We start from the raw sequence: 27,161 nt of genomic DNA, 5'->3' as shown, positions 1-27,161 counted from the left end.
ATTAAATACATAAGACATCATCAAATCTTTGCTAGAATAGTAAGACCAAAGAAAACAAGAACCACAAGTATGCATTTTAAAAGATTTCCAACTTCCATAACTGCTCCCACTAGTTGAATTAATATCTTCTCCATGCATTGATTGTTTATCTGCGGATTCTTGATTTTGCATTCTCGTTTCTTCATCTTTGGTTTGAAAGAAGTAAACGTTTCTTCCCCTCTAGTTGCACATGCAGCCGCATCATTGCCTTCTATTCTTCTAAGGAGTGCGGCAACGTCTATTAAGTTTCTTTCTATCAATAAATCAATGTATTCGCCTTCCCAAAACCAAAATGAGCATCCATCCTCCTACACACATGAATGAGCATGTTCGAAATGAGCTACCGCAATTGAACCAAAGAATGAGCTATCAAAATGAGCTAGCGCAAGTGCACATACCCCATCGTTTTCGCATTTGAAGAACATCCATCCGGGGTGCTTCGGCGTGCCCGAAGTTAGCTGCAGCACAGTCCGCATGCAGTCGTCGCACTGTATGAGCGGCATCGGCGAGCCACAGAGCCGCTGCGCGAGCGCCGAGCCCGGTGGACGGCCGGACAAATCCATGCCCGCAAATCGTCGGCGACGTCGGGAGGACGAACCCGTACCTGCATGCGGTGATGCGCCCTTGCCGGGGCTGCGGGAGATGCTTCTCGACCACTCCATCGCTTGGCGCAGCCACCGACGGCCGAAAAAGCCAAATCCGGCGGCCCGCGATGAAGGTCCGCAGATCCGCAAATCCGGCTGTCCGCCGACGCAAGGGGGAGAGGGGAGCCCTCGTGCGTGTGGCGGCCTTTCGGCGAGCTCCTGCCGGCTGCTTTCGCCGGAATCTTGGGCGGCGGCCCGGCGGCGAGGGGAGGTGGTTGGTGGGGAAAGCGCGGGCTGAAATGTCCCCCCACCAACCGCTTCCTGCTTATATGCAGGGCACCGCAGCGGCGAGGGGGAAACCCGTGAATACGCGGGTTGGGGCCGAGATTTTGCCGCAGCCCTCAAAATTGTTTGCGGGCCGGGGCGGGATGCGGGGTCTCATCGGGCAGGTTTTTCGCCCGGCCCGCATTTTGACGGTTATTTTGCGGGTCGGAGCGGGATGTGGGGTCTGCTAGAGTTGCTCTCAGGCTTTAGTTTGAGGAGAGTGCTAGTTAAATGTTCGCAGGAGAAATTATATTCTACCATGCACATGATTTTGATATTTGTGCCATGTTTTCTACTCTGTCAAATTTGTTTTGTTTCATAATGTTACATAGTTTCATGTTTTTTTCCTTTTCTTCTTTTTTCAGTGTATTGTCATGTCTATTTGTCTACCAACGAATAAGAACGCACACTATGATACACTCTGAAACGAGAAAAAACCCAAACATCATGTAATGCTTTCAAACGTTGAAAAAATCAGAAAAAACATTGCATGCACGGATATACTATAAATCACTCTCCGCAAGACTTTTTCGTTCAAACAGCAGACAGGTACTCAAATGCCACAATTTCAAAATTGCGGAAAGCAGCCAGATTGCAACAAATCCAACTGCATAGAAAATTACAACAGCAAAAAACCTGATCTCCCATTGCCATAATTAATACTACAACAATTGCATGGTGTGATTGCACTCTGATAGTACCTATCTAGTTTTATCCATGCTGGCGTCAGAATTACCTTGGTTATCATCTTCTTGCTTGAACTTGGGGCCACTCAAGACATCATCAGCTGTGCAGCCGTCGATGTAATCGATATCATGCTCCTGCCGCCCATAGCTGTTTTCAGCCCCCTGGTAGCCACTAGCTTCATTATCAATTGATTTCCTGCAAGATGGTCTTTCTGGCCCTCCCAAATCTTCCAGATGCTCATGACCATGTTCATCATCATGCTCATGGACATGTTCTTGCTCCTGCCGGCTGCCGAATGATGGGTCGTACGCATGGGGACCATGCACCCTCATTTGCACCGACCTCAGTAGTGCCGTTCGCCTCAGGTCCGCGCCATGGCACATGTCATTGGGTGAAGACGGGAACCGGCCTTCATTCTCAGAGCCACGCCGAGGGTGAGAGCAAGCCACGGATGAGAGGGAGCAGCTGGGGAGAGGATATGGGCTTGATGGTAGGAAACTAGCTTGTGGTTTCTGGAACCGGTGAGGAGATGACATTGGACTAGTTGATGGGCTGACCATTGCATCACCTTGACTCCCGTTGGGGTTTAGTTGTGTGTCGAAGTACCGGTAGTCATCTGAGTCTTCTGACATTGGTGAGTATTGGGAGATTATTTCGTCCCTGAAAGTGACAAATAGGAAAAGACATTATAACATGTGCACCATAAGAAATATAATTGCTGAGAAAGAACAGCACCATTTTACCTACTGAAATAAGTCCCACAATCAATTGTATCAAATATAAAAAGACGGATCCAAGAAAAGAAAAAAAGACCTGGGAAAACTAAGAAACAAGCAATAATTGATCTTTGATGGTTCCAAAGTGTATCGAAGACAAATGGAACACATATAGTTATATAAGTATTCTATCCTCAAGCAGACTGCTTATGACCATGGCTCCTAAATGGATAAGCGTCTGGCGAGAAGACATTGTGGACAACAATATTCAGAAGCATTCCTTAAGTAATATTCTTAATTATATCATGATAGCTTGACATGTTCTAGAACATGCTTATAATGATTCAGTAAGTTAAATGCTTACATGTGGATGCAATCATCGAGCAATAAAGTAGAAGGATCAGATTGTATCCAGAAGCTCCAGATTAGTCATAAGCATATAGATGGAAGACTTTGTCCAGATTATTCACTATTCATGCTGTGTATTACAGAAACATCGAAATACAATTGTACCGCAAATACATTAGAACCAACCGTACCGTTACACGTAATATTAATTCCTAGATGCTTAATCATACTATGGAAATCAGCATGAACATTGTAAGGAGTTCTGACAAACTACGCTAGTCATCTTATAAAATATTATAGTGTGGTCGCTGTTCTAGAAAATGCAGCAATATTGTAAACATAACTTTTAGACAAGCTGGAGAAAGAGATGAATGGATGAAAATGACACCCTCACTATTTTAGATTCAATAGAAACCACACCGGAGTTACCATCCCCAAATCTTTTTTTTTATGGTCAAGTAATTGCTGAAATATTTGAAACAGAGGCCACACCACAGCCCTGTTTGTCGTAATCTAAAACCCAAGGATATTGACCGCATTTCTCAAAAGATTAAAGAGAAAATTAGGGTGTTTACAATTTTATAGAGAACTGTATGGATAAGATAGAATAATAGATCCCTTTTAGGCAAAAGATGAGCATGTCATAACTGAAATAGATACGGAACCACAAAAATATTTCATTCCTCCTCTCACATAATAGAGCTTCTTTGATTCACAGGATTCCAAAAAAATAGGAATATGAAAAACACAAGAATGTGATAGGATTGCACGTGCAAAACAGAGGATTGTGAAAACACGGGAATTTTGTGGAATTGGGTGTTTGATTCGGGGGAACATTAAAGCACATGAATCCTAAGAAGCTTCAAATCAAAGCTTAAACACATGCAAAGGTAATATCATATTTTTTTATGCAACTTATTATGGCCTTTGCCTTGTTCTTTGTGCATAGAAATGCAAAAAAAAAGTCTGCGTGGATGGTAAAATTCCTTTGTTTTTCCTTCGAAAACCACACCAAAGGAAAAATTCCTCCATTAACAATGTCAAAAAGGAATTTTCTATTACATATTTTCCTCCACTTTTCCCATGAATCAAAGAGGCCCTACATTAGCTGCTGATTTTTTTTTGAAGATCAGCTGCTGAATTGGAAAATAACTAGAGGCTAACGCGCGCTTTGCCGCGCCATTCTTCACTCTGAGATTAACTCTTTTGTATCAAGTAGATTATTGTGATTGGTTGTTTTCTTTGGATTTTATATGTGTTGAATTGTGCTTTAATTATGTTTTGATGGTGTTTTCTCTTCATATATAATGTCAGTGTTGTTGGAGACTGTATTTGTCTCCAGGGGAGAATGAAATTGTTTGGTGCATGGTTGTGGTGTATTTACACGTTTAGGCTGTGGTGTCAGTTGATGGTGGTCGTCTGAGCCTCTTGAGAGCTCCTATTCCATGCTACAACCGTGAAATTGTTGCTATAACACTCACATATGCGAACCCACGAAGATCATGCCCGCTCAGCTTGTCTCCCTGCTCCTCTTGCTCACTTAGTTTTTCTCGCTCGCCTAATGCTAGCTAAGAAAAAAAATTGACGATCATTTTCCATTTGAAGAAGTTAGTTTAATTAAAAGATTTTCAGTAATTTCAAAATATATTACGAAATTTAAAAACCATGAATTTTGCAAAACATTCACGAGTTCGAAATATATTCATGGATTTCAAAAAATATTCACAAATTAAAGAAATTTTGAATTTCAAAAGTGTTCACAAACTTTAAAAGTGAGCGTGAACTTCGAAAATATCCATGAATGTAATAAATATGAATGAATCTAAAAAATGTTTGTTTTTTAATGTTTACAAATTTTATTAAGCACTTGTGAATTAAAATGTGGAAAATAAAATATAAAAGAAAAGGACAAATAAAACCAAACAACAAACAATCTTACAAGTGGGGCCTTCACCGACCCGGCGACCCCACAACCCGTGAAGCACCACAACCCTTCAAATCATGGGAGCTTAGTATCTCTATAGATAGATCGATAGTAATCCTACCGAATACTACGAGATCGAAAGAGTATACATCATATATATCTTGGATTTCTGAGACCCGCTTTTCGACAAACGATCAGAGATGTAAACATGATGAAATGTACACGGAATCAGAGCACACAAACCTGATACAAGAGGAACTCTCCGACCTCGCAGGGGACTCCATGATGTTGTCGGCAAGCGAATCTCCAACAGAGAGCCCATTCAGGCTGGACGCCATTATCTGCACTAGCACAGCCACCGGTCAGCTGATAAAGCAACAATATTCAGGGGGGAAACAGAAATGTTGTTCAGTATAGTTTCCCAAGAACTTAAGCTATTTGAGAACCGGGAATCTATGTAAATGATACAAAGCTGAATTCTAATTCGGATAGCAGAAGAAGATAGAGAAAGGGGAAACCAAGGAAGACGCAGAGTTAGAGATCAGTAAGAACGAAATTCAGCGCCAGAAACCAAGGAAGCCCGTCTCTCTCGTACTGGAAGGATCACGGATCAAAGGAATCGCTAATCGACGCAACGAGAGAAGAACTCTGTTCATGGAAGCTATAAACCGCCGAGAATCTGAAACAGAAAGCCGTTTCCCCAAACTGATTCAGGCCCAAACCAAGAACCATGGGGAGGCACAGCCATGGAGACTGAAGGGGCGCCGACCTCGCTGAGGTACCGCTTGTGGGAGTGGAGGTTGTCCACGTACACGTCCTCCTCCGGATCCCTCCCGCGCTTTCCGCCACCGCCGCCGCCGCCAACGCCGGAGGAGGAAGGCGGCGACATTGCGGCGCCCTCGCCGCTGCCACCCGCCATCCGCGCGGCGCGGCGCGGCGGCACGGGTTGCTGGATTGGCTGCTTCTTGGAGGTGAGGGTGGGAGCTAGAGAAGAGTCGAAGGGGAAAAGTGAGGGGAGAAAGCGTTGTCTCGTTTCCGCTCTCCGAGTGCGCAAAATCCCAACTCGCGTGATTTTAGAAAGAATTGTTTTCTCATGAAATTTATACACATATTTTTAGAAAGAATTGTTCAGGTTTTCGTGAAATTTTAGGAAGAAATGTTTTCTCATGAAATTTATACAAAAATCCAGTGAATTTGCTGCAAAAAAGAGAGGTTTTTTACTTTTTACTGAGTTCGGAGATGAATTACTAGAGAAATCTCTCTCTCTCTCTCTCTCTCTCTTCTGCTCTCCGAGTCTAAGCACAAAATCCCAACTCGCATGATTTTAGAAAGAATTGTTTTTTCATGAAGTTATACACAAATATTTAGAAAGAAGTAGTTTCTCATGAAATTTATACAAAATACCAGTGAAACTGCTGCAAAAAAAGGGTTTTTAGAGCTGAGAAGTGATGTAAAATAGAGCAGCTGCCCAAAAAACGTTTTTTAAGGACATTTGAGCCAAAAAATGACGGTTCAGCAGCTATCCTATCTCTATATTTTTGTTCTCAGTTCAAAGTAGTCCTAAAATTTGGGACATGGAGTATCTGCTCCCGAGCTTAAATGCTCCCTTATTAACAGTAAAATCAAAAAAATAGTAAAAGAATTCAGAACATTCTAAATATTTTTGGTAAACTTTGACAAATGTTTAGTACGCTTTCAAAATTTCAGCACGAAATGACATTCATGGAAGGCATGGCAAAAAAAATTGATGTTTCAAAAATGCCAGTTTTGAAAACATTTTGGTGTTGATTTTCCACACGTTTCACAAATGTTATTTCGTGCTGAAGTTTTGCAAGTATACAAAACATTTGTCAAAGTTTACCACAACAAAAATTCAGAATTTTTATATTTTTTACTATTTTTTATTTTACTGTTCATCAGGGTGCATTTGAGCTCAAGATCAGAAATCAATCCTTTTTGCATGTTATACTACTTGACCCTCCTCTTCTATGCATGCATAGGTTTGAGCGGAGCTTGAAGCGTGATAATGAATCTAAGCACAAGATCACGCCTACTCCATCCGTGCTGTCTCGTTTCCGCTCTCCGAGTTTAAGCACAAGATCATGCCCACTCCATCCGCGAAGGAAGCATGGAGCTCCCGGAACCTCCGGCCTCCATCTTGGAGCTTCTGGCCCCTGAAACTTCCGGCATCCCTCGCGTGCAGCAGTGCAAACTCTTGGAAAGCTCGGAACTTCCGGCCCCTGTCTACGCGCAGCGAGTTGGGCGCAACCCATGTTCCCCTCCTCACTTACCCCTTCTTGGCTTGGACTATATATATAGCCTTCCCTCTCCTCCATTCTAGAGTTAGCTAAGATTAGAACCAAAACTATAGAGCTTAGCTCATGTATGATGTATCACCCCTTGTGGAATTACTCCTTTCATGGAGATGGCTCCTCTCATGGAGACGAAGACCTCCTCTTGAGGGGATGACTCCTTAGGAGTACAAAGGACTCCACTTGTGGAGAAGGATCCCATCATAGGATTATCAAGACTCATCTCTCCTAGAGATTTGGACGAACTGCTTATGTATTTTTTTCTTTGTTGTTGTTAGATGCTTGTGATCTATCTCGTTGCTTGTGATTTGAGTGCCTTGTGTGTGGATCTTTTCCAATAGAGTGCTTTCCCCCTTGTGTTCTTCATGTTACTCCTCAAATCCACCTCTAATTCATGAAGATTGGGCAAACAAGGGTTTGGCCCTACACCATTTGGTATCAAGAGCAAGGTTGCCACGAATTGAAACCCACACCTCTCCACTTTCTATCCTCAGTTCAAAGTTTTAAGCCCTAATTCGAAAAAATTCCACAAAAATAGCCATACCAAATTTCTTGTGATCTGTTGTTCCTTGTGGGTTTTTGTTGATTTAGATCCGTAGATCTAGTGTTTGGCACGTGAATCTGCCTTTTCTTTGCATCACTAGCCTCAATTTTCTTTTTTCTGCTTCATTTTTGCCCTGAAAATCGAGTTTCTCTGCCCCAAAACTCAAATCTGAAATTTGGAGTTCGACCTCGTAGTTCTTTTATGAACCCTGGACCTTCTGGGCACCCCTGGAACTTCCGGGCTAAACAAGAGGTTGCAAGTTGCATCGTAATTTTAGCATTGCCCCCATTCTTTGTTTTTGCTCTAATTCATGACCCCAGACTTTGATTTGAGAGTTCTTGGGGAGCATTCTTGGGCACGTTCTAAAGCTATCGACATGCCCGAGGCCCTTATATAGGTTTCCACATCATTTGGCCAAGACAAAATTGGAGGTTCTTAATCAACACCGAGACCCCCTCCACAGATCATCATGCTCATGCCACCAGTTCATCACCAACACTTCCTCAGGATGACTATCTTGTACCTCTCCATCGACTACATCAACCAACAACGCTCGACATCGACGACGACCATTCATCCCTTTGACACCAAGAACTGGAAGCAAGGTCGGTTACCTCCGATTTCGTAAAGGATGTGTGACAAAGGTATTCATTCTGTCACAAACTTTTCCTTCCTTACCATCACTTTGATAGCCTCACCATCTTTGCGATTACCTTCGTACCTATTGAGACTAGATATCCGAGTATTGTCGGGTTTCGCAAAAACGTGAGCACCATAGTGATACGATATCATCTTGTCACATCATTTGGTATATCATATAGTGCGCTGAAAATCATTGACTATGCACTCCCAATAAATTGTATGTTTGAATTATATATTTTTTACTGCAATAATGTTTATGTTTAAATTATGTTTTTTTTCTCATTTTACTTGTGTGTTATATTAATTGTTATGTATATTCGTATTGTTCAATGATTGATGTACATGTGTTTACATGGATTTGAGGTTTTGAAAGTGGAAGATGTGGATGCCAGGGTGGGCATATAGGGGGTTGCCGGCTCCATGGACATATAGGGGTCAAATTTGACCAGTCCGGGCTCTTAGGGCATGGCCAATGCTCCACCATGGAGTGATGCCCCAACTATCCACGTAGGATCGGATGGTCCATCATGCTGCTTGCAGGCCAAAGCGGCATCCTGCAGAAGAACCGAACTCCTCGCTGAGAAAGGTATGAAAGAGAGGGGAAAAGCAAGCCAGCGACCTGCTCTGCTCACGACCATTCCCTTCTAGGAAACAGAATAGTGAAAACGCTGACGAGAGAGAAGGAAAAGGAGCTTATCAATGATGGCAGCTTGGGGTCACGGGTTGGGGACATGCTAGATGAAACCACCGTCCTCTCCGTTTCGTGCACACGTGGAGCATGGGGCAGCACATGTGGTACATGCCCTTAAGCAGCCCTGTCGAGGTGGCGAGCATTGCATCACATGATAGTACTCTTCCTAACCATTTCCCCGCAAATAAAAAAGTTACTGTGCACTCTGCAAGAAACAAAAAGAAGTATACTGTGGTGGACAGGACCTGCATATATTGTACTCCCTCCGTAAAGAAATATAACAAATGTTACTACAGTTTCAGGTAATACAAATGTTACATCGTGACAGACCATGTCCAAACACATCGATTTAGCAATCCAATATTTACAGGGAAAGTGGCTATGTCAAAGGGTCATAACAAATGTTACTACAGTTTCAGGTAAATGCCTTTCATGTGGAGGAAGCAGGCGGCCAAGCACCAGAAGATGATCTCCACGAGGACGAAGGCCAAGGTGCCCCAACGTTTCGAATGGAAGATGGCCTGGAGCAGAGACTCCGTGGCATCCACCTGAAAAGCAGTTTTTTTTTCTGGGTTATCTCTCATGAAACCGGGTGCTTCAGGGGTAACAGCGGTGGGTAATTTTCCGAACCGATAAATGCGTGACCAGCATGATACTTGGTGTGCGCGATAAATTGGCATGAGCTCTACATGATCTACAACAAATATGGCAAGAGATGCATATGCATCAAATACATACCAGGTTGTTCTCTGGTGACCGCCAGTAGAACCCTTGAATAAACGTAGGGAAGAGCTCACAAGCTGCCAAGACATAGACTATAAGCGCATTCATGCCCAACCACTGGAACAGAATTAATGGCTTCTTGATGTGGATAACATCGACCTGAGAAACATATAGGTTGTTAGATTTGAATGAATAGACTTCATGATGATCTAGTTTGTTAGATTTGGTTCCAAAGTATTGTGGGAAAAAGAAGGTGATATCAAGATTAATATGATTGAGAATACCAATGTTACAGGCAACAGCCTGGACCAAAGATTGCACAACTTACTATGCAGTATAGCAGCAACAGAAGGAACCCAGATACTCCACCAGCCAGCAGCATGTAGCTCACAGTATACAAAGGCTTGCTGAAAGGCATACCTAAAGACCAACAAGCCGTCAGCACAGAAATGGAAGGTCTAATTTGAATCATGGTTCCCGGCATGTCACTCTCCTGTAGAATGCAGACTCACCTAATAATTGTAATAAAAATCCTGAGACTGTTAGCACCGTTGAAGCTAGCAGCCATGACATCATTCGCTGTGAATGAGTCTGCAGCAGAAGCAAGGTTAGAGAAATCTGGAAATGTCTCTTTGTTTCATTCATAATTCTGTTTTGCTCAATAATGAAGGTTCCAACAGACAAGCACATGGTTGAAAACTTGAAAATGTACTGCATTTCAGGTGATGTACCTTGCAATGAATCAAGACATGACCAAAATGCAAACCAACAAAGCAACTCACTGCAGCCATCAATGTACTGCGAAACCAGGTGGAAAGAAAGATGGGGGTCACAACCTGATTTTTCTAGGAGAGATGTCAGTTTTCGTACTTGTTTAACATTAGTTGGGATGATAAAGAAGCCTGGTATGATTAGGTATGCAATCAGCAATTAATTAATAACAGAAGCTATATATAACTACCTTAATAAACCCTCCGGGTCAAAGGGAGCCAGGCACCAGTTTGGCGCATTCGGAGGAAGCGGTCCATAATCAGGGGAATTAATACTGCATTCCTATGGTTGAATGAAAAAGAGAAATTTGATCCTTAGGATATATTACAGAACTTCTATCCTATGGAGAAATTGTCTTAAACTCTTTGATGCTGAAGTAAAAAAATAGCATCCTAAGCCTTAAATCAAAACCTTAGTTCTTTTGTACACTGGGTTCTTGTACAGGTGACTTTCCCCAAGCAAAACCCGATCTACAAAGCCAACTGCATTGCAAGGTGGTCCAAGACTACCTCTAAGTCCACACTGGATCTGCAAGTTAACAAAACAAGTGCAACAAACAGGTACGTAAGTGCAACAACATAGATATGACGATGTTCAGTTGTTTGAGGCTAAAAATAAAAGAGTGAAAGGCCCAACCAGGGAGGGGAGAGGGGTTAATCATGGTGTGGCATGTAGTGGTAATAGTACGCGACTTGTGTCTATCAGGTAGTTGGCAGAAATGCTGGTAGAACCGGCACTTAGAAAGTCGGTTGACATTTTATTAATATGATTGAATAATCAAGTTTGAACTCCTGGATCCCCAAGGTAACCAGCCGGGAGACCCCATTTTAATTAAAATTGTGTTTGAGATTGAGTTTGAGTGAGCAAATCCCCACTCAGTTTCCAACAAGGTGTGGTACTAGTTTCTTTTATACTAGGTGTACTAGCTTAGGTTCTGTTGCCTACCAAACCAATTCCAAGGAATTTCCAAGAACAAACCAATTCGACAAAAGATGATGGACGCTGAGATCTGAATCTTAAATTTATATCAATCTTATCAATTAGCTTTCCAAATTTATTTACAAAGAGAGTCATTCCTCACTTAGTCAACAGGCAACAGTGTCGAAGTGTATTTACTGGGAAATATATCAAGTGCCAAAATTGAACTGCGGCAGCTTGAGTAGCCACGTCAATTCAAACATATCACCACATACAAACAATTATCACGTGCCGTAAAAATCATAGTGTTAAAAGTACATAATACTACATCATCCAAAACAACTTCAGAGCATACATCCTAATATCTTCAAATAGAACAAGGTAATTAGGTCTAACTGAGACATTCTCATCTTACCGTTTTGAACCCAATATCATTGGTTGGATTTGAAAAGGTCGAACTGCTAGTCTGAACTTTAAATTCCCAGTTTGGAACATATAGGCCAAATACCAAGCCAATGTACAGAGCTGAAATCACTATGGCCATGATCCTTCAGAAGATAAACAGAAGTGAGTACTGGTACTAGTGTATAGCATGTTCTGTGTTCAGAATAATTCTTAGTAATTCCATACAGCTTATCTCATCCAAAGTACACCCAAGTTACAAGATTTGTACATTTTCTGACTAACAGCAGGAAGTTATCTAATCACAAACATACAGCACGGCAGAGGAACCAAAATTTGATATAAAAGGCCTCATAAACTAAAGACAACAAAATTCTGAAACAGGCAATGAAACATGCTATTTTATACAGTATCACTGAAAATAGTATTTTGAGGCAGAACTTGGTTTACTGAATCACAGGAAATAGCAAGAGCATAATATAAAGGATAGGATTCATAATTCCAAAAGGCTTAATACTAATTCATGAAGAATGTAGATAGTGTAAAACCAAATATTTTCTTAATAAAATGTTACCATTATTGACTAACCACTCCACGAAGTACTTCTTCACAAATGATACTGGCGAATCCACCGAAGTATTGTTCACAAGCCAAATCTCAGAAATTGCTGCTAGAAAGTATCCAATAGCTATTCTCTACCAGAAGCAAAATGGCAATTAGAAAAGTTAAAATTCAGTAAATAGAAAGAAGACGAATACAAAGTCGAAAATAAACATATGTAGTTTACGAATTACCTGTAGCACACCTAGCCATCGAATATGATCCAAATCAATGCCATAAGTTAATTTGTGCCGTCCATGAATGTATCCTCCTAAAAGAAAAAAGTTTGTTTAAGCTAAACTCTAACACAAGAGAAATGAAATAAGACAGGTGAAGTGTCAAAAACGTTCTTATATTATGGGACGGAGGGAGTAGTAAAGAACTAGGATAAGTATGACCTTGCAAAATTACGCCCAAGATGAAAAGCTTGATAGCCCTACATGCAGCCTTCTTGGATGTTGCTATCTTGTTTGGTGTTTTCTGTAGTGCACCATCCATATTTGTCAGATGTTATTCAATAATGAGTTGGTCGATGGTTAAAACTGAAAATCAAACATCTAGGTGGAGATATGCAAATCAGTGGTATTCTAGGTAGAGCAGAACTAGCACAGGGAATAAGATTTTGTTCACAGCAACTGAAGTCCACTATCTAAGTGCCGTGGCATAGTTGAAGGTTTTAAGTACATAATTTCATAAAGAGAAATAGAGTTCCTCACATAACCCAGGACCTCACTAGTCCAACCTCTACAGCGATAATCATTAATTCCTAGTTCCCCGCTAAGGAATAAAGAGTATCTGATGATAATAATATACTTGGTATAGAAGCTAGGAATGAAAAGGTTAATTTTAGAAAGAAATGTTAGACAAACTCAACAGATTGCCCTACTGAGGTTTACAACAATTTGGCAACGAGAATACAACCCATGATCTCTTTCATCTTTTTTCCTTTTTTCTTTTTCGGGCGTATAATACATGATCTCAGTAGAGCAACTTCTACAATGAACCGTTGGTTCCCAGTTTCCTACTTTGAAATCATAGTTATCTGATGATCAAAATAGTTCGCACACTTAAAAAAGGCTTAAGCAAACTTTTGAGGAAAATGGTAGCCAAACTGAACGTTTTTGCTCTGTGAAGGTTTTACAAGGGTCTGGCATCCATGAAAATGGCAAAACAGGTCCTCAAACTTCATTTTGGAGAAGTTGTAGCGTGCTCAGGAGGCACTTTACAAAATATCAGCGGTTGCTTATGATAAGGTACAACAGGTGCAAAACATTCTGTAGGTTAGTAACAGTTGAAGACGCCCAAGGTTAAGGGCAAATGAAAAATCTAGCAAGCCTTGAACCATTCCCCGGTCCCTACAGCCCCAACCATTTGGTTATGTTCATATAGCACGACCATTTGGTTCTTGGGATGGTTATACACTTGTACTACATCGTTTCATAATGGTGAGCGGATAGTAGTAACTAGTAAGCATCAGTAATTCGGTATACCTTGAAGACGAGGGCGGCGGAGACGCCGATGATGAAGAGGAAGGCCGGCATGACGAAGTCCGCCACAGTCACCCCGAACCACGGCGCGTGGTTTATCCCCGGCCACGCCCCGCCGGCGTCGTCCACGAGTATCATCATCTGCTCAGGCGCAAGCAAACACGATTGGCACGCGAATCAGAAGAGAAACATACAAGCCTGTGGGAAGAGCCGAAGAGGTTAGGGTTCTACTGACGGCGACGGTGAGACCGCGGAACACATCGAGCGAGGCGACCCGCTGCGGCTTCTGCTGCTCGGGCTTCGCATCCGCCCCCGGCGGCTGCGGCCGCCAAGGGGATTCGGGGTATGGGAGGATCTCGCTTCCAGTCTCAAGGAGGTGGCGGCGGTCGTCGCCTTCATCTCCGTCGCTGGCGACGGCGACCACGGTGGCGTCCATTTTTGGGGATCTCCTGCTGCTGTCCTATGCAGAGCAGTATTGCAGAGGGTGTGGAAGACTGGACTAATCGATGTAGTTTTAAACATTCTGTGGACAAATGATTTCACGGCAGCTCTCGTAGCTCAGTTGGTTAGAGCACCCGTTTAGTAAGCGGGAGGTCATGAGTTCAACTCTCAACGAGAGCAATTTAAATTTCAGTTTGTTTTTATTGTGAAACTCAATAGTAATTGATCTCTTTTCCCTCCTCCTTTTTCTTAAGTACTCCCTTCTATCTATATTAATTGTGACCAAATTAGTAATATTGTTAATTTATTTTCCACACAAAGTACGAACACAAATTTGCTTCATATAATCCTTGTGTGAATTTTCAACTCCCGATGAGAGCAATTTTAATTTCAGTTTATTTTTACCATGAAACCCAATAGTAATTGAACTCTTTTCCCTCCTCCTTTTTCTTAAGTACTCCCTTCTATCCATATTAATTGTGACCAAATTAGTAATATTATTAATTTATTTTCCACACAAAGTACGAACACAAATTTGCTTCACATAATCCTTGTGTGAATTTTCAACTCCCGATGAGGGCAAATTTAATTTCAGTTTATTTTTACCATGAAACCCAATAGTAATTGATCTCTTTTCCCTCCTCCTTTTTCTTAAGTACTCCCTTCTATCCATATTAATTGTGACCAAATTAGTAATATTGTTAATTTATTTTCCACGCAAAGTACGAACACAAATTTGCTTCATATAATCCTTGTGTGAATTTTCAACTCCCGATGAGGGCAAATTTAATTTCAGTTTAACTTAACATGAGACCTTGAGTTCAACTCTCAACAAGAGCAATTTTAATTTTAGTTTATTTTTACCATGAAACCCTATAGTAATTGATCTCAACGAGAGCAATTTTAATTTCAGTTTATTTTTACCATGAAATCCAATAGTAATTGATCTCTTTTCCCTCCTCCTTTTTCTTAAGTACTCCCTTCTATCCATATTAATTGTGACCAAATTAGTAATATTGTTAATTTTTTTCCACACAAAGTACGAACACAAATTTGCTTCATATAATCCTTGTGTGAATTTTCAACTCCCGATGAGAGCAATTTTAATTTCAGTTTATTTTTACCATGAAACCCAATAGTAATTAATCTCTTTTCCCTCCTCCTTTTTCTTAAGTACTCCCTTCTATCCATATTAATTGTGACCAAATTAGTAATATTGTTAATTTATTTTCCACACAAAGTACGAACACAAATTTGCTTCATATAATCCTTGTGTGAATTTTCAACTCCCGATGAGGGCAAATTTAATTTCAGTTTAACTTAACATGAGACCTTGTAATAGTTGATCTTTTTTCTCCATTTCCTTAAGTAGTCCCTTCAATTCATATTAACTGTGGCTGATTTAGTAATATCATGTGACGCCTCCAAAATTAATCGTGCACTAAACATCCACGCAGCATGCACGATCAAGACCAGTTTATTTTTACCATGAAACCCTATAGTAATTGATCTCAACGAGAGCAATTTTAATTTCAGTTTATTTTTACCATGAAACCCTATAGTAATTGATCTCTTTTCCCTCCTCCTTTTTCTTAAGTAGTCCCTTCTATCCATATTAATTGTAACCAAATTAGTAATATTGTTAAATTATTTTCCACACAAAGTACAAACACAAATTGTTGTTAAAAAATCAAACTATTGTCGGTTTCTGGTTTCTGCTTCATATAATCCTTGTGTGAATTTTCAACTCCCGATGAGGGCAAATTTAATTTCAGTTTAACTTAACATGAGACCTTGTAATAGTTGATCTTTTTTTCTCCATTTCCTTAAGTAGTCCCTTCAATTCATATTAATTGTGGTTGATTTAGTAATATCATGTGACGCCTCCGAAATTAATTGTGCACTAAACATCCACGCAGCATGCACGATCAAGACCAATGACTCATGGTATAATATCACAACACAACTCTACTACTCAAATTTAAACAAAGAAACAAAATATTACAAGCCAGGGTCGCAAGACCTGGTATTACACCAAGAGTTGGTCTGAGTATAAACAGTTACAAAGGTGCCTTAAAAAGGCAAAGACAATTTTAATTTCAGTTTATTTTTACCATGAAACCCTATATTGATCTCTTGCCCCCCCTCCTTTTTCTTAAGTACTCCCTTCTATCCATATTAATTGTGACCAAATTAGTAATATTGTTAATTTATTTTCCACACAAAGTTCAAACATGAATTGTTGTTAAAAAAATCAAACTATTGTCGGTTTCTGGTTTCTGCTTCATATAATCCTTGTGTGAATTGTCAACTCCCGATGAGAGCAAATTTAATTTCAGTTTAACTTAACATGAGACCTTGTAATAGTTGATCTTTTTTCTCCATTTCTTTAAGTAGTCCCTTCAATTCATATTAATTGTGGCTGATTTAGTAATATCATGTGACGCCTCCGAAATTAATCGTGCACTAAACATCCACGCAGCATGCACGAACAAGACCAGTTTATTTTTACCATGAAACCCTATAGTAATTGATCTCAACGAGAGCAATTTTAATTTCAGTTTATTTTTACCATGAAACCCTATAGTAATTGATCTCTTTTCCCTCCCCCTTTTTCTTAAGTACTCCCTTCTATCCATATTAATTGTGACCAAATTAGTAATATTGTTAATTTATTTTCCACACAAAGTACAAACACAAATTGTTGTTAAAAAATCAAACTATTGTCGGTTTCTGGTTTCTGCTTCATATAATCCTTGTGTGAATTTTCAACTCCCGATGAGGGCAAATTTAATTTCAGTTTAACTTAACATGAGACCTTGTAATAGTTGATCTTTTTTCTCCATTTCCTTAAGTAGTCCCTTCAATTCATATTAATTGTGGCTGATTTAGTAATATCATGTGACGCCTCCGAAATTAATCGTGCACTAAACATCCACGGAGCATGCACGATCAAGACCAACGACTCATGGTATAATATCACAACACAACTCTACTACTCAAATTTAAACAAAGAAACAAAATATTACAACCCAGGGTCGCAAGACCTGGTATTATATCAAGAGTTGGTCTGAGTATAGACAGTTACAAAGGTGCCTTAAAAAGGCAAAGACAATTTTAATTTCAGTTTATTTTTACCATGAAACCCTATATTGATCTCTTGCCCCCCCTCCTTTTTCTTAACTACTCCCTTCTATCCATATTAATTGTGACCAAATTAGTAATATTGTTAATTTATTTTCCACACAAAGTTCAAGCATGAATTGTTGTTAAAATTCAAACTATTGTCGGTTTCTGGTTTCTGCTTCATATAATCCTTGTGTGAATTGTCAACTCCCGACGAGAGCAAATTTAATTTTAGTTTAACTTAACATGAGACCTTGTAATAGTTGATCTTTTTTCTCCATTTCCTTAAGTAGTCCCTTCAATTCATATTAATTGTGGCTAATTTAGTAATATCATGTGACGCCTCCGAAATTAATCGTGCACTAAACATCCACGCAGCATGCACGATCAAGACCAATTTATTTTTACCATGAAACCCTATAGTAATTGATCTCAACGAGAGCAATTTTAATTTCAGTTTATTTTTACCATGAAACCCTATAGTAATTGATCTCTTTTCCCTCCTCCTTTTTCTTAAGTAGTCCCTTCTATCCATATTAATTGTAACCAAATTAGTAATATTGTTAAATTATTTTCCACACAAAGTACAAACACAAATTGTTGTTAAAAAATCAAACTATTGTCGGTTTCTGGTTTCTGCTTCATATAATCCTTGTGTGAATTTTCAACTCCCGATGAGGGCAAATTTAATTTCAGTTTAACTTAACATGAGACCTTGTAATAGTTGATCTTTTTTCTCCATTTCCTTAAGTAGTCCCTTCAATTCATATTAATTGTGGCTGATTTAGTAATATCATGTGACGCCTCCGAAATTAATTGTGCACTAAACATCCACGCAGCATGCACGATCAAGACCAATGACTCATGGTATAATATCACAACACAACTCTACTACTCAAATTTAAACAAAGAAACAAAATATTACAAGCCAGGGTCGCAAGACCTGGTATTACACCAAGAGTTGGTCTGAGTATAAACAGTTACAAAGGTGCCTTAAAAAGGCAAAGACAATTTTAATTTCAATTTATTTTTACCATTAAACCCTATATTGATCTCTTGCCCCCCCTCCTTTTTCTTAAGTACTCCCTTCTATCCATATTAATTGTGACCAAATTAGTAATATTGTTAATTTATTTTCCACACAAAGTTCAAACATGAATTGTTGTTAAAAAATTCAAACTATTGTCGGTTTCTGGTTTCTGCTTCATATAATCCTTGTGTGAATTTTCAACTCCCGATGAGAGCAAATTTAATTTCAGTTTAACTTAACATGAGACCTTGTAATAGTTGATCTTTTTTCTCCATTTCCTTAAGTAGTCCCTTCAATTCATATTAATTGTGGCTGATTTAGTAATATCATGTGACGCCTCCGAAATTAATCGTGCACTAAACATCCACGCAGCATGCACGAACAAGACCAGTTTATTTTTACCATGAAACCCTATAGTAATTGATCTCAACGAGAGCAATTTTAATTTCAGTTTATTTTTACCATGAAACCCTATAGTAATTGATCTCTTTTCCCTCCCCCTTTTTCTTAAGTACTCCCTTCTATCCATATTAATTGTTACCAAATTAGTAATATTGTTAATTTATTTTCCACACAAAGTACAAACACAAATTGTTGTTAAAAAATCAAACTATTGTCGGTTTCTTGTTTCTGCTTCATATAATCCTTGTGTGAATTTTCAACTCCCGATGAGGGCAAATTTAATTTCAGTTTAACTTAACATGAGACCTTGTAATAGTTGATCTTTTTTCTCCATTTCCTTAAGTAGTCCCTTCAATTCATATTAATTGTGGCTGATTTAGTAATATCATGTGACGCCTCCGAAATTAATCGTGCACTAAACATCCACGCAGCATGCACGATCAAGACCAACGACTCATGGTATAATATCACATCACAACTCTACTACTCAAATTTAAACAAAGAAACAAAATATTACAACCCAGGGTCGCAAGACCTAATATTATATCAAGAGTTGGTCTGAGTATAGACAGTTACAAAGGTGCCTTAAAAAGGCAAAGACAATTTTAATTTCAGTTTATTTTTACCATGAAACCCTATATTGATCTCTTGCCCCCCCCCCTCCTTTTTCTTAACTACTCCCTTCTATCCATATTAGTTGTGACCAAATTAGTAATATTGTTAATTTATTTTCCACACAAAGTTCAAGCATGAATTGTTGTTAAAATTCAAACTATTGTCGGTTTCTGGTTTCTGCTTCATATAATCCTTGTGTGAATTGTCAACTCCCGATGAGAGCAAATTTAATTTCAGTTTAACTTAACATGAGACCTTGTAATAGTTGATCTTTTTTCTCCATTTCCTTAAGTAGTCCCTTCAATTCATATTAATTGTGGCTGATTTAGTAATATCATGTGACGCCTCCGAAATTAATCGTGCACTAAACATCCACGCAGCATGCACGATCAAGACTAGTTTATTTTTACCATGAAACCCTATAGTAATTGATCTCAACGAGAGCAATTTTAATTTCAGTTTATTTTTACCATGAAACCCTATAGTAATTGATCTCTTTTCCCTCCTCCTTTTTCTTAAGTAGTCCCTTCTATCCATATTAATTGTAACCAAATTAGTAATATTGTTAAATTATTTTCCACACAAAGTACAAACACAAATTGTTGTTAAAAAATCAAACTATTATCGGTTTCTGGTTTCTGCTTCATATAATCCTTGTGTGAATTTTCAACTCCCGATGAGGGCAAATTTAATTTCAGTTTAACTTAACATGAGACCTTGTAATAGTTGATCTTTTTTCTCCATTTCCTTAAGTAGTCCCTTCAATTCATATTAATTGTGGCTGATTTAGTAATATCATGTGACGCCTCCGAAATTAATTGTGCACTAAACATCCACGCAGCATGCACGATCAAGACCAATGACTCATGGTATAATATCACAACACAACTCTACTACTCAAATTTAAACAAAGAAACAAAATATTACAAGCCAGGGTCGCAAGACCTGGTATTACACCAAGAGTTGGTCTGAGTATAAACAGTTACAAAGGTGCCTTAAAAAGGCAAAGACAATTTTAATTTCAGTTTATTTTTACCATGAAACCCTATATTGATCTCTTGCCCCCCCTCCTTTTTCTTAAGTACTCCCTTCTATCCATATTAATTGTGATCAAATTAGTAATATTGTTAATTTATTTTCCACACAAAGTTCAAACATGAATTGTTGTTAAAAAATTCAAACTATTGTCGGTTTCTGGTTTCTGCTTCATATAATCCTTGTGTGAATTGTCAACTCCCGATGAGAGCAAATTTAATTTCAGTTTAACTTAACATGAGACCTTGTAATAGTTGATCTTATTTCTCCATTTCCTTAAGTAGTCCCTTCAATTCATATAAATTGTAGCTGATTTAGTAATATCATGTGACGCCTCCGAAATTAATCGTGCACTAAACATCCACGCAGCATGCACGAACAAGACCAGTTTATTTTTACCATGAAACCGTATAGTAATTGATCTCAACGAGAGCAATTTTAATTTCAGTTTATTTTTACCATGAAACCCTATAGTAATTGATCTCTTTTCCCTCCCCCTTTTTCTTAAGTACTCCCTTCTATCCATATTAATTGTGACCAAATTAGTAATATTGTTAATTTATTTTCCACACAAAGTACAAACACAAATTGTTGTTAAAAAATCAAACTATTGTCGGTTTCTGGTTTCTGCTTCATATAATCCTTGTGTGAATTTTCAACTCCCGATGAGGGCAAATTTAATTTCAGTTTAACTTAACATGAGACCTTGTAATAGTTGATCTTTTTTCTCCATTTCCTTAAGTAGTCCCTTCAATTCATATTAATTGTGGCTGATTTAGTAATATCATGTGACGCCTCCGAAATTAATCGTGCACTAAACATCCACGCAGCATGCACGATCAAGACCAATGACTCATGGTATAATATCACAACACAACTCTACTACTCAAATTTAAACAAAGAAACAAAATATTACAAGCCAGGGTCGCAAGACCTGGTATTACATCAAGAGTTGGTCCGAGTATAAACAGTTACAAAGGTGCCTTAAAAAGGCAAAGACAATTTTAATTTCAGTTTATTTTTACCATGAAACCCTATATTGATCTCTTGCCCCCCTCCTTTTTCTTAACTACTCCCTTCTATCCATATTAATTGTGACCAAATTAGTAATATTGTTAATTTATTTTCCACACAAAGTTCAAGCATGAATTGTTGTTAAAAAAATCAAACTATTGTCGGTTTCTGGTTTCTACTTCATATAATCCTTGTGTGAATTGTCAACTCCCGATGAGAGCAAATTTAATTTCAGTTTAACTTAACATGAGACCTTGTAATAGTTGATCTTTTTTCTCCATTTCCTTAAGTAGTCCCTTCAATTCATATTAATTGTGGCTGATTTAGTAATATCATGTGACGCCTCCGAAATTAATCGTGCACTAAACATCCATGCAGCATGCACGATCAACACCAGTTTATTTTTACCATGAAACCCTATAGTAATTGATCTCAACGAGAGCAATTTTAATTTCAGTTTATTTTTACCATGAAACCCTATAGTAATTGATCTCTTTTCCCTCCTCCTTTTTCTTAAGTACTCCCTTCTATCCATATTAATTGTGACCAAATTAGTAATATTGTTAATTTATTTTCCACACAAAGTACAAACACAAATTGTTGTTAAAAAATCAAACTATTGTCGGTTTCTGGTTTTTGCTTCATATAATCCTTGTGTGAATTTTCAACTCCCGATGAGAGCAAATTTAATTTCAGTTTAACTTAACATGAGACCTTGGAATAGTTGATCTTTTCTCTCCATTTCCTTAAGTAGCCCCTTCAATTCATATTAATTGTGGCTGGTTTAGTAATATCATGTGACGCCTCTAAAATTAATCGTGCACTAAACATCCACGCAGCATGCACGATCAAGACCAATGACTCATGGTATAATATCACAACACAACTCTAATACTCAAATTTAAACAAAGAAACAAAATATTACAAGCCAGGGTCGCAAGACCTGATATTACATCAAGAGTTGGTCTGAGTATAAACAGTTACAAAGGTGCCTTAAAAAGGCAAAGACAATTTTAATTTCAGTTTATTTTTACCATGAAACTGTTGGGTAACGTAGTAATTTCAAAAAAATTCCTACGGACACGCAAGATCATGGTGATGCATAGCAACGAGAGGGGAGAGTATGTCTACGTACCCTCGTAGACCCAAAGCGGAAGCGTTTATCAACGCGGTTGACGTAGTCGTACACCTTCACGATCCGTCCCGATCAAGTACCGAACGTACGGCACCTCCGCGTTCAGCACACCTTCAGCTCGATGACGTCCTCGCCTTCTCGATCCAGCAAGAGGGGCGAAGTAGCAGATGAGTTCTGGCAGCACGACGGTGTGGTGATGGTGTTCGTGAAGAACAATCTCCGCAGAGCTTTGCCTAAGCAGTATGAAAACTATGACGGAGGATAAACTAGAGGGGACAGGGTTGATGGCACATGGCTTGGTGTTTCTTGATGTGTCTTGGGTGCTAGCCCTACCCCTCTATTTATATGTTGAGCCTTGGGGTCGAAACTTGCAGTAAAGGCCTCCACAAAGTCAGTTTCACCCGAAAGGCAAGAGTCCTTCTCAGACTCCAGGGCCAGACGCCAGGGTTCCCGGCGTCTGGACCCAGACGCCACGGACCCTGGCGTCTGGCCCCTGGACTCCGCAAAACTTCCTTTTGCGCTTTCCGAAACCTTGTGGGCTTTCCCCTTTGGCCCAAATAAAGTGTTCTCGTACCCAAACATTTCGGGAAACATCCGAAACCCCTTCTGGTGAATTCCGGAACCCTTTCGGAGACCAAACACTATTATCCCATATATCAAACTTTATCTCCGGACCATTCCGGAGTTCCTCGTCATGTCCGTGATCTTATCCGGAACTCCGAACAACATTCGGTTACCAACATACATAACTCATAAATACTATATCGTCAACGAATGTTAAGTGTGCGGACCCTACGGGTTTGAGAACTATGTAGACATGGCCGAGACACTTTCTCTGGTCAATAACCAATAGCGGAACCTGGATGCCCATATTGGCTCCTACATTTTCTACGAAGATCTTTATCAGTCGAACCGCATAACAACATACGTTGTTCCCTTTGTCATCGGTATGTTACTTGCCCGAGATTCAATCGTCGGTATCTCAATGCCTAGTTCAATCTCGTTACCGGCAAGTCTCTTTACTCGTTCCATAATACATCATCTCGTAACTAACTCATTAGTTAAAATGCTTGCAAGGCTTATAGTGATGTGTATTACCGAGTGTGCCCAGAGATACCTCTCCGACAATCGGAGTGACAAATCCTAATCTCGAAATACGCCAACTCAACAAGTACCTTCGGAGACACCTGTAGAGCACCTTTATAATCACCCAGTTACGTTGTGATGTTTGGTAGCACAGAAAGTGTTCCTTAGGTAAACGGGAGTTGCATAATCTCATAGTCATAGGAACATGTATAAGTCATGAAGAAAGTAATAACAATATACTAAACGATCAAGTGCTAAGCTAACGGAATGGGTCAAGTCAATCACATCATTCTCATAATGATGCGATCCCGTTAATCAAATGACAACTCATGTCTATGGTTAGGAAACTTAACCATCTTTGATTAACGAGCTAGTCAAGTAGAGGCATACTAGTGACACTATGTTTGTCTATGTATTCACACATGTATTATGTTTCCGGTTAATACAATTCTAGCATGAATAATAAACATTTATCATTAAATAAGGAAATAAGTAATAACTTTATTATTGCTTGTAGGGCATATTTCCTTCAGTTTCCCACTTGCACTAGAGTCAATAATCTAGTGCACATCGCCATGTGATTTAACACCAATAGTTCACATCACCATGTGATTAACACCCATAGTTCACATCGTCATGTGACCAACACCCAAATGGTTTACTAGAGTCAATAATCTAGTTCACATCGCTATGTGATTAACACCCAAAGAGTACTAAGGTGTGATCATGTTTTGCTTGTGAGAGAAGTTTAGTCTACGGGTCTGCCACATTCGGATCCATATGTATTTTGCAAATTTATATGTCAACAATGCTCTGCACGGAGCTACTCTAGCTAATTGCTCCGACTTTCAAAATGTATCCAGATTGAGACTTAGAGTCATCTGGATCAGTGTCAAAATTTGCATCGACGTAACCCTTTACGACGAACCTTTTGTCACCTCCATAATCGAGAAACATATCCTTATTCCATAAGGATAATTTTGACCGTTGTCCAGTGATCTACTCCTAGATCACTATTGTACTCCCTTGCTAAACTCAGTGTAGGGTATACAATAGATCTGGTACACAGCATGGCATACTTTATAGAAACTATGGTTGAGGTATAGGGCATGACTTTCATTCTCTTTCTATCTTCTGTCGTGGTCGGGCTTTGAGTCTTACTCAATTTCACACCTTGTAACACAGGTAAGATCTCTTTCTTTGACTATTCCATTTTGAACTACTTCAAAATCTTGTCAAGGTATGTATTCATTGAAAAAACTTATCAAGCGTCTTGATCTATCTCTATAGATCTTGATGCTCAATGTGTAAGTAGCTTCATCGAGGTCTTTATTTGAAAAACTCCTTTCAAATACTCCTTTATGCTTTCCAGAAAATTCTACATCATTTCCGATCAACAATATATCATTCACACATTCTTATTAGAAATGTTGTAGTGCTCCCACTCACTTTCTTGTAAATACATGTTTCACCGCAAGTCTGTATAAAACCATATGCTTTGATCACACTATCAAAACGTTTATTCCAACTTCGAGATGCTTGCACCAGTCCATTGATGGATCGCTAGAGCTTGCTCACTTTGTTAGCAACTTTAGGATCGACAAAACCTTCAAGTTGCATCATATACAACTCTTCTTCCAGAAATCCATTCAGGAATGCAGTCTTTACATCCATTTGCCAAATTTCATAATCATAAAATGTGGCAATTGCTAACATGATTCGGACGGACTTAAGCATCGATACGAGTGAGAAAATCTCATCGTAGTCAACACCTTGAACTTGTCGAAAACATTTTCCGACAATTCGAGCTTTGTAGATAGCAACACTACTATCAGCATCCGTCTTCCTCTTGAAGATCCATTTATTTTCTATGGCTTGCCGATCATCGGGCAAGTCAACCAAAGTCCACACTTTGTTCTCATACATGGATCCCATCTCAGATTTCATGGCCTCAAGCCATTTCGCAGAATCTGGGCTCATCATCGCTTCCTCATAGTTTGTAGGTTCGTCATGGTCAATTAACATGACCTCCAGAATAGGATTACCATACCACTCTGGTGCGGATCTCACTCTGGTTGACCTACGAGGTTCGGTAGTAACTTGATCTGAAGTTACATGATCATCATCATTAGCTTCCTCACTAATTGGTGTAGGAGTTACATAAACAGATTTCTGTGATGAACTACTTTCCAATAAGGGAGCAGGTACAGTTACCTCATCAAGTTCTACTTTCCTCCCACTCACTTCTTTCGAGAGAAACTCCTTCTCTAGAAAAGATCCATTCTCAGCAACAAATATCTTGCCTTCGGATCTGTGATAGAAGGTGTACCCAATAGTTACTTTTGGGTATCCTATGAAGACGCACTTCTCCGACTTGGGTTTGAGCTTATCAAGATGAAACTTTTTTACATAAGCTTCGCAACCCCAAACTTTAAGAAACGATAGCTTAGGTTTCTTGCTAAACCACGATTCATACGGTGTCATCTCAACGGATTTAGATGGTGCCCTTTTTAATGTGAATGCAGTTGTCTCTAATGCATAACCCCAAAACGATAGTGGTAAATCGGTAAGAGACATCATAGATTGCAGTATATCAAATAAAGTACGATTATGATGTTCGGACACACCATTACGCTGTGGTGTTCCAGGTGGCATGAGTTTGTGAAACTATTCCACATTGTTTTAATTGAAGACCAAACTCGTAACTCAAATATTCGCCTCTGCGATCGATCATAGAAACTTTATTTTCTTGTTACGATGATTTTCCACTTCACTCTGAAATTCTTTGAACTTTTCAAATGTTTCAGACTTATGTTTCTTCAAGTAGATATACCCATATCTGCTCAAATCATCTGTGAAGGTCAGAAAATAACGATACCTGCCGCGAGCCTCAACACTCATTGGACTGCATACATCACTATGTATTATTTCCAACAAGTTTGTTGCTCGCTCCATTGTTCCGAAGAATGGAGTCTTAGTCATCTTGCCCATGAGGCATGGTTCGCAAGCATCAACTGATTCCAAAAACCCATCAGCATGGAGTTTCTTCATGCTCTTTACACCAATATGACCCAAACGACAGTGCCACAAATAAGTTGCACTATCATTACTAACTTTGCATCTTTTGGCTTCAATATTATGAATATGTGTATCACTACGACCGAGATCTGACAAACCAATTTCATTGGGTGTATAACCATAGAAGGTTATATTCATGTAAACAGAACAACAATTATTCTCTAACTTAAATGAATAATAATATTGCAATAAACATGATCAAATCATATTCATGCTCAACACAAACACCAAATAACATTTATTTAGGTTCAACACTAATCCCGAAAGTATAGGGAGTGTGCAATGGTGATCATATCATTCTTGGAACTACTTCCAACACACATCACTTCACCCTTAACTAGTTTCTGTTCATTCTGCAACTCTCGTTTTGAGTTACTACTCTTAGGAACTGAACTAGTATCAAATGCCGAGGGGTTGCTATAAACACTAGTAAAGTGCACATTAATAACATGTATATCAAATATACCTTTGTTCACCTTGCCATCCT

At 39.1% G+C, this 27,161-nt stretch overlaps 2 protein-coding genes and 1 non-coding gene across 4 annotated transcripts; 1 reads left to right on the top strand and 2 right to left on the bottom strand.

Annotated features, from left to right (window-relative positions):
- Positions 1–1,448: 1,448 nt before the first annotated feature.
- LOC123191829 (uncharacterized) lies at positions 1,449–5,677 on the bottom strand. The gene is made up of 3 exons (XM_044604413.1): positions 5,392–5,677; positions 4,866–4,963; positions 1,449–2,294 (listed from the first exon to the last, which is right to left on the bottom strand). The coding sequence occupies exons 1-3, from the start codon at positions 5,539–5,541 to the stop codon at positions 1,649–1,651; spliced, it is 894 nt and encodes a 297-aa protein (XP_044460348.1). The 5' UTR covers positions 5,542–5,677; the 3' UTR covers positions 1,449–1,648.
- A 3,402-nt stretch (positions 5,678–9,079) lies between these two features.
- LOC123191811 (heparan-alpha-glucosaminide N-acetyltransferase) lies at positions 9,080–14,226 on the bottom strand. Of its 2 annotated transcripts, XM_044604405.1 has the most exons (13): positions 13,948–14,226; positions 13,716–13,853; positions 12,624–12,705; positions 12,420–12,496; positions 12,214–12,320; positions 11,639–11,771; positions 10,717–10,833; positions 10,496–10,587; positions 10,266–10,332; positions 10,047–10,125; positions 9,863–9,954; positions 9,550–9,693; positions 9,080–9,359 (listed from the first exon to the last, which is right to left on the bottom strand). In XM_044604405.1, exons 1-13 carry the CDS (start codon positions 14,146–14,148, stop codon positions 9,219–9,221), a joined length of 1,470 nt encoding a protein of 489 aa, XP_044460340.1. In that variant the 5' UTR covers positions 14,149–14,226; the 3' UTR covers positions 9,080–9,218. The 2 variants fall into 2 exon arrangements, with proteins under 2 accessions (XP_044460340.1, XP_044460343.1); XM_044604408.1 differs by lacking the exons at positions 10,266–10,332; positions 10,496–10,587; positions 10,717–10,833.
- A 33-nt stretch (positions 14,227–14,259) lies between these two features.
- On the top strand, positions 14,260–14,333 carry TRNAT-AGU (transfer RNA threonine (anticodon AGU)). Its single transcript has one exon. It is a non-coding gene; the product is annotated as a tRNA-Thr (tRNA).
- The last annotated feature ends 12,828 nt before the right edge of the window (positions 14,334–27,161 follow it).

Source organism: Triticum aestivum, chromosome 1A, assembly GCF_018294505.1.
Source record: "Triticum aestivum cultivar Chinese Spring chromosome 1A, IWGSC CS RefSeq v2.1, whole genome shotgun sequence".
NCBI classification, from domain to species: domain Eukaryota; kingdom Viridiplantae; phylum Streptophyta; class Magnoliopsida; order Poales; family Poaceae; genus Triticum; species Triticum aestivum.
This window is presented reverse-complemented; position numbering and strand designations above follow the sequence as displayed.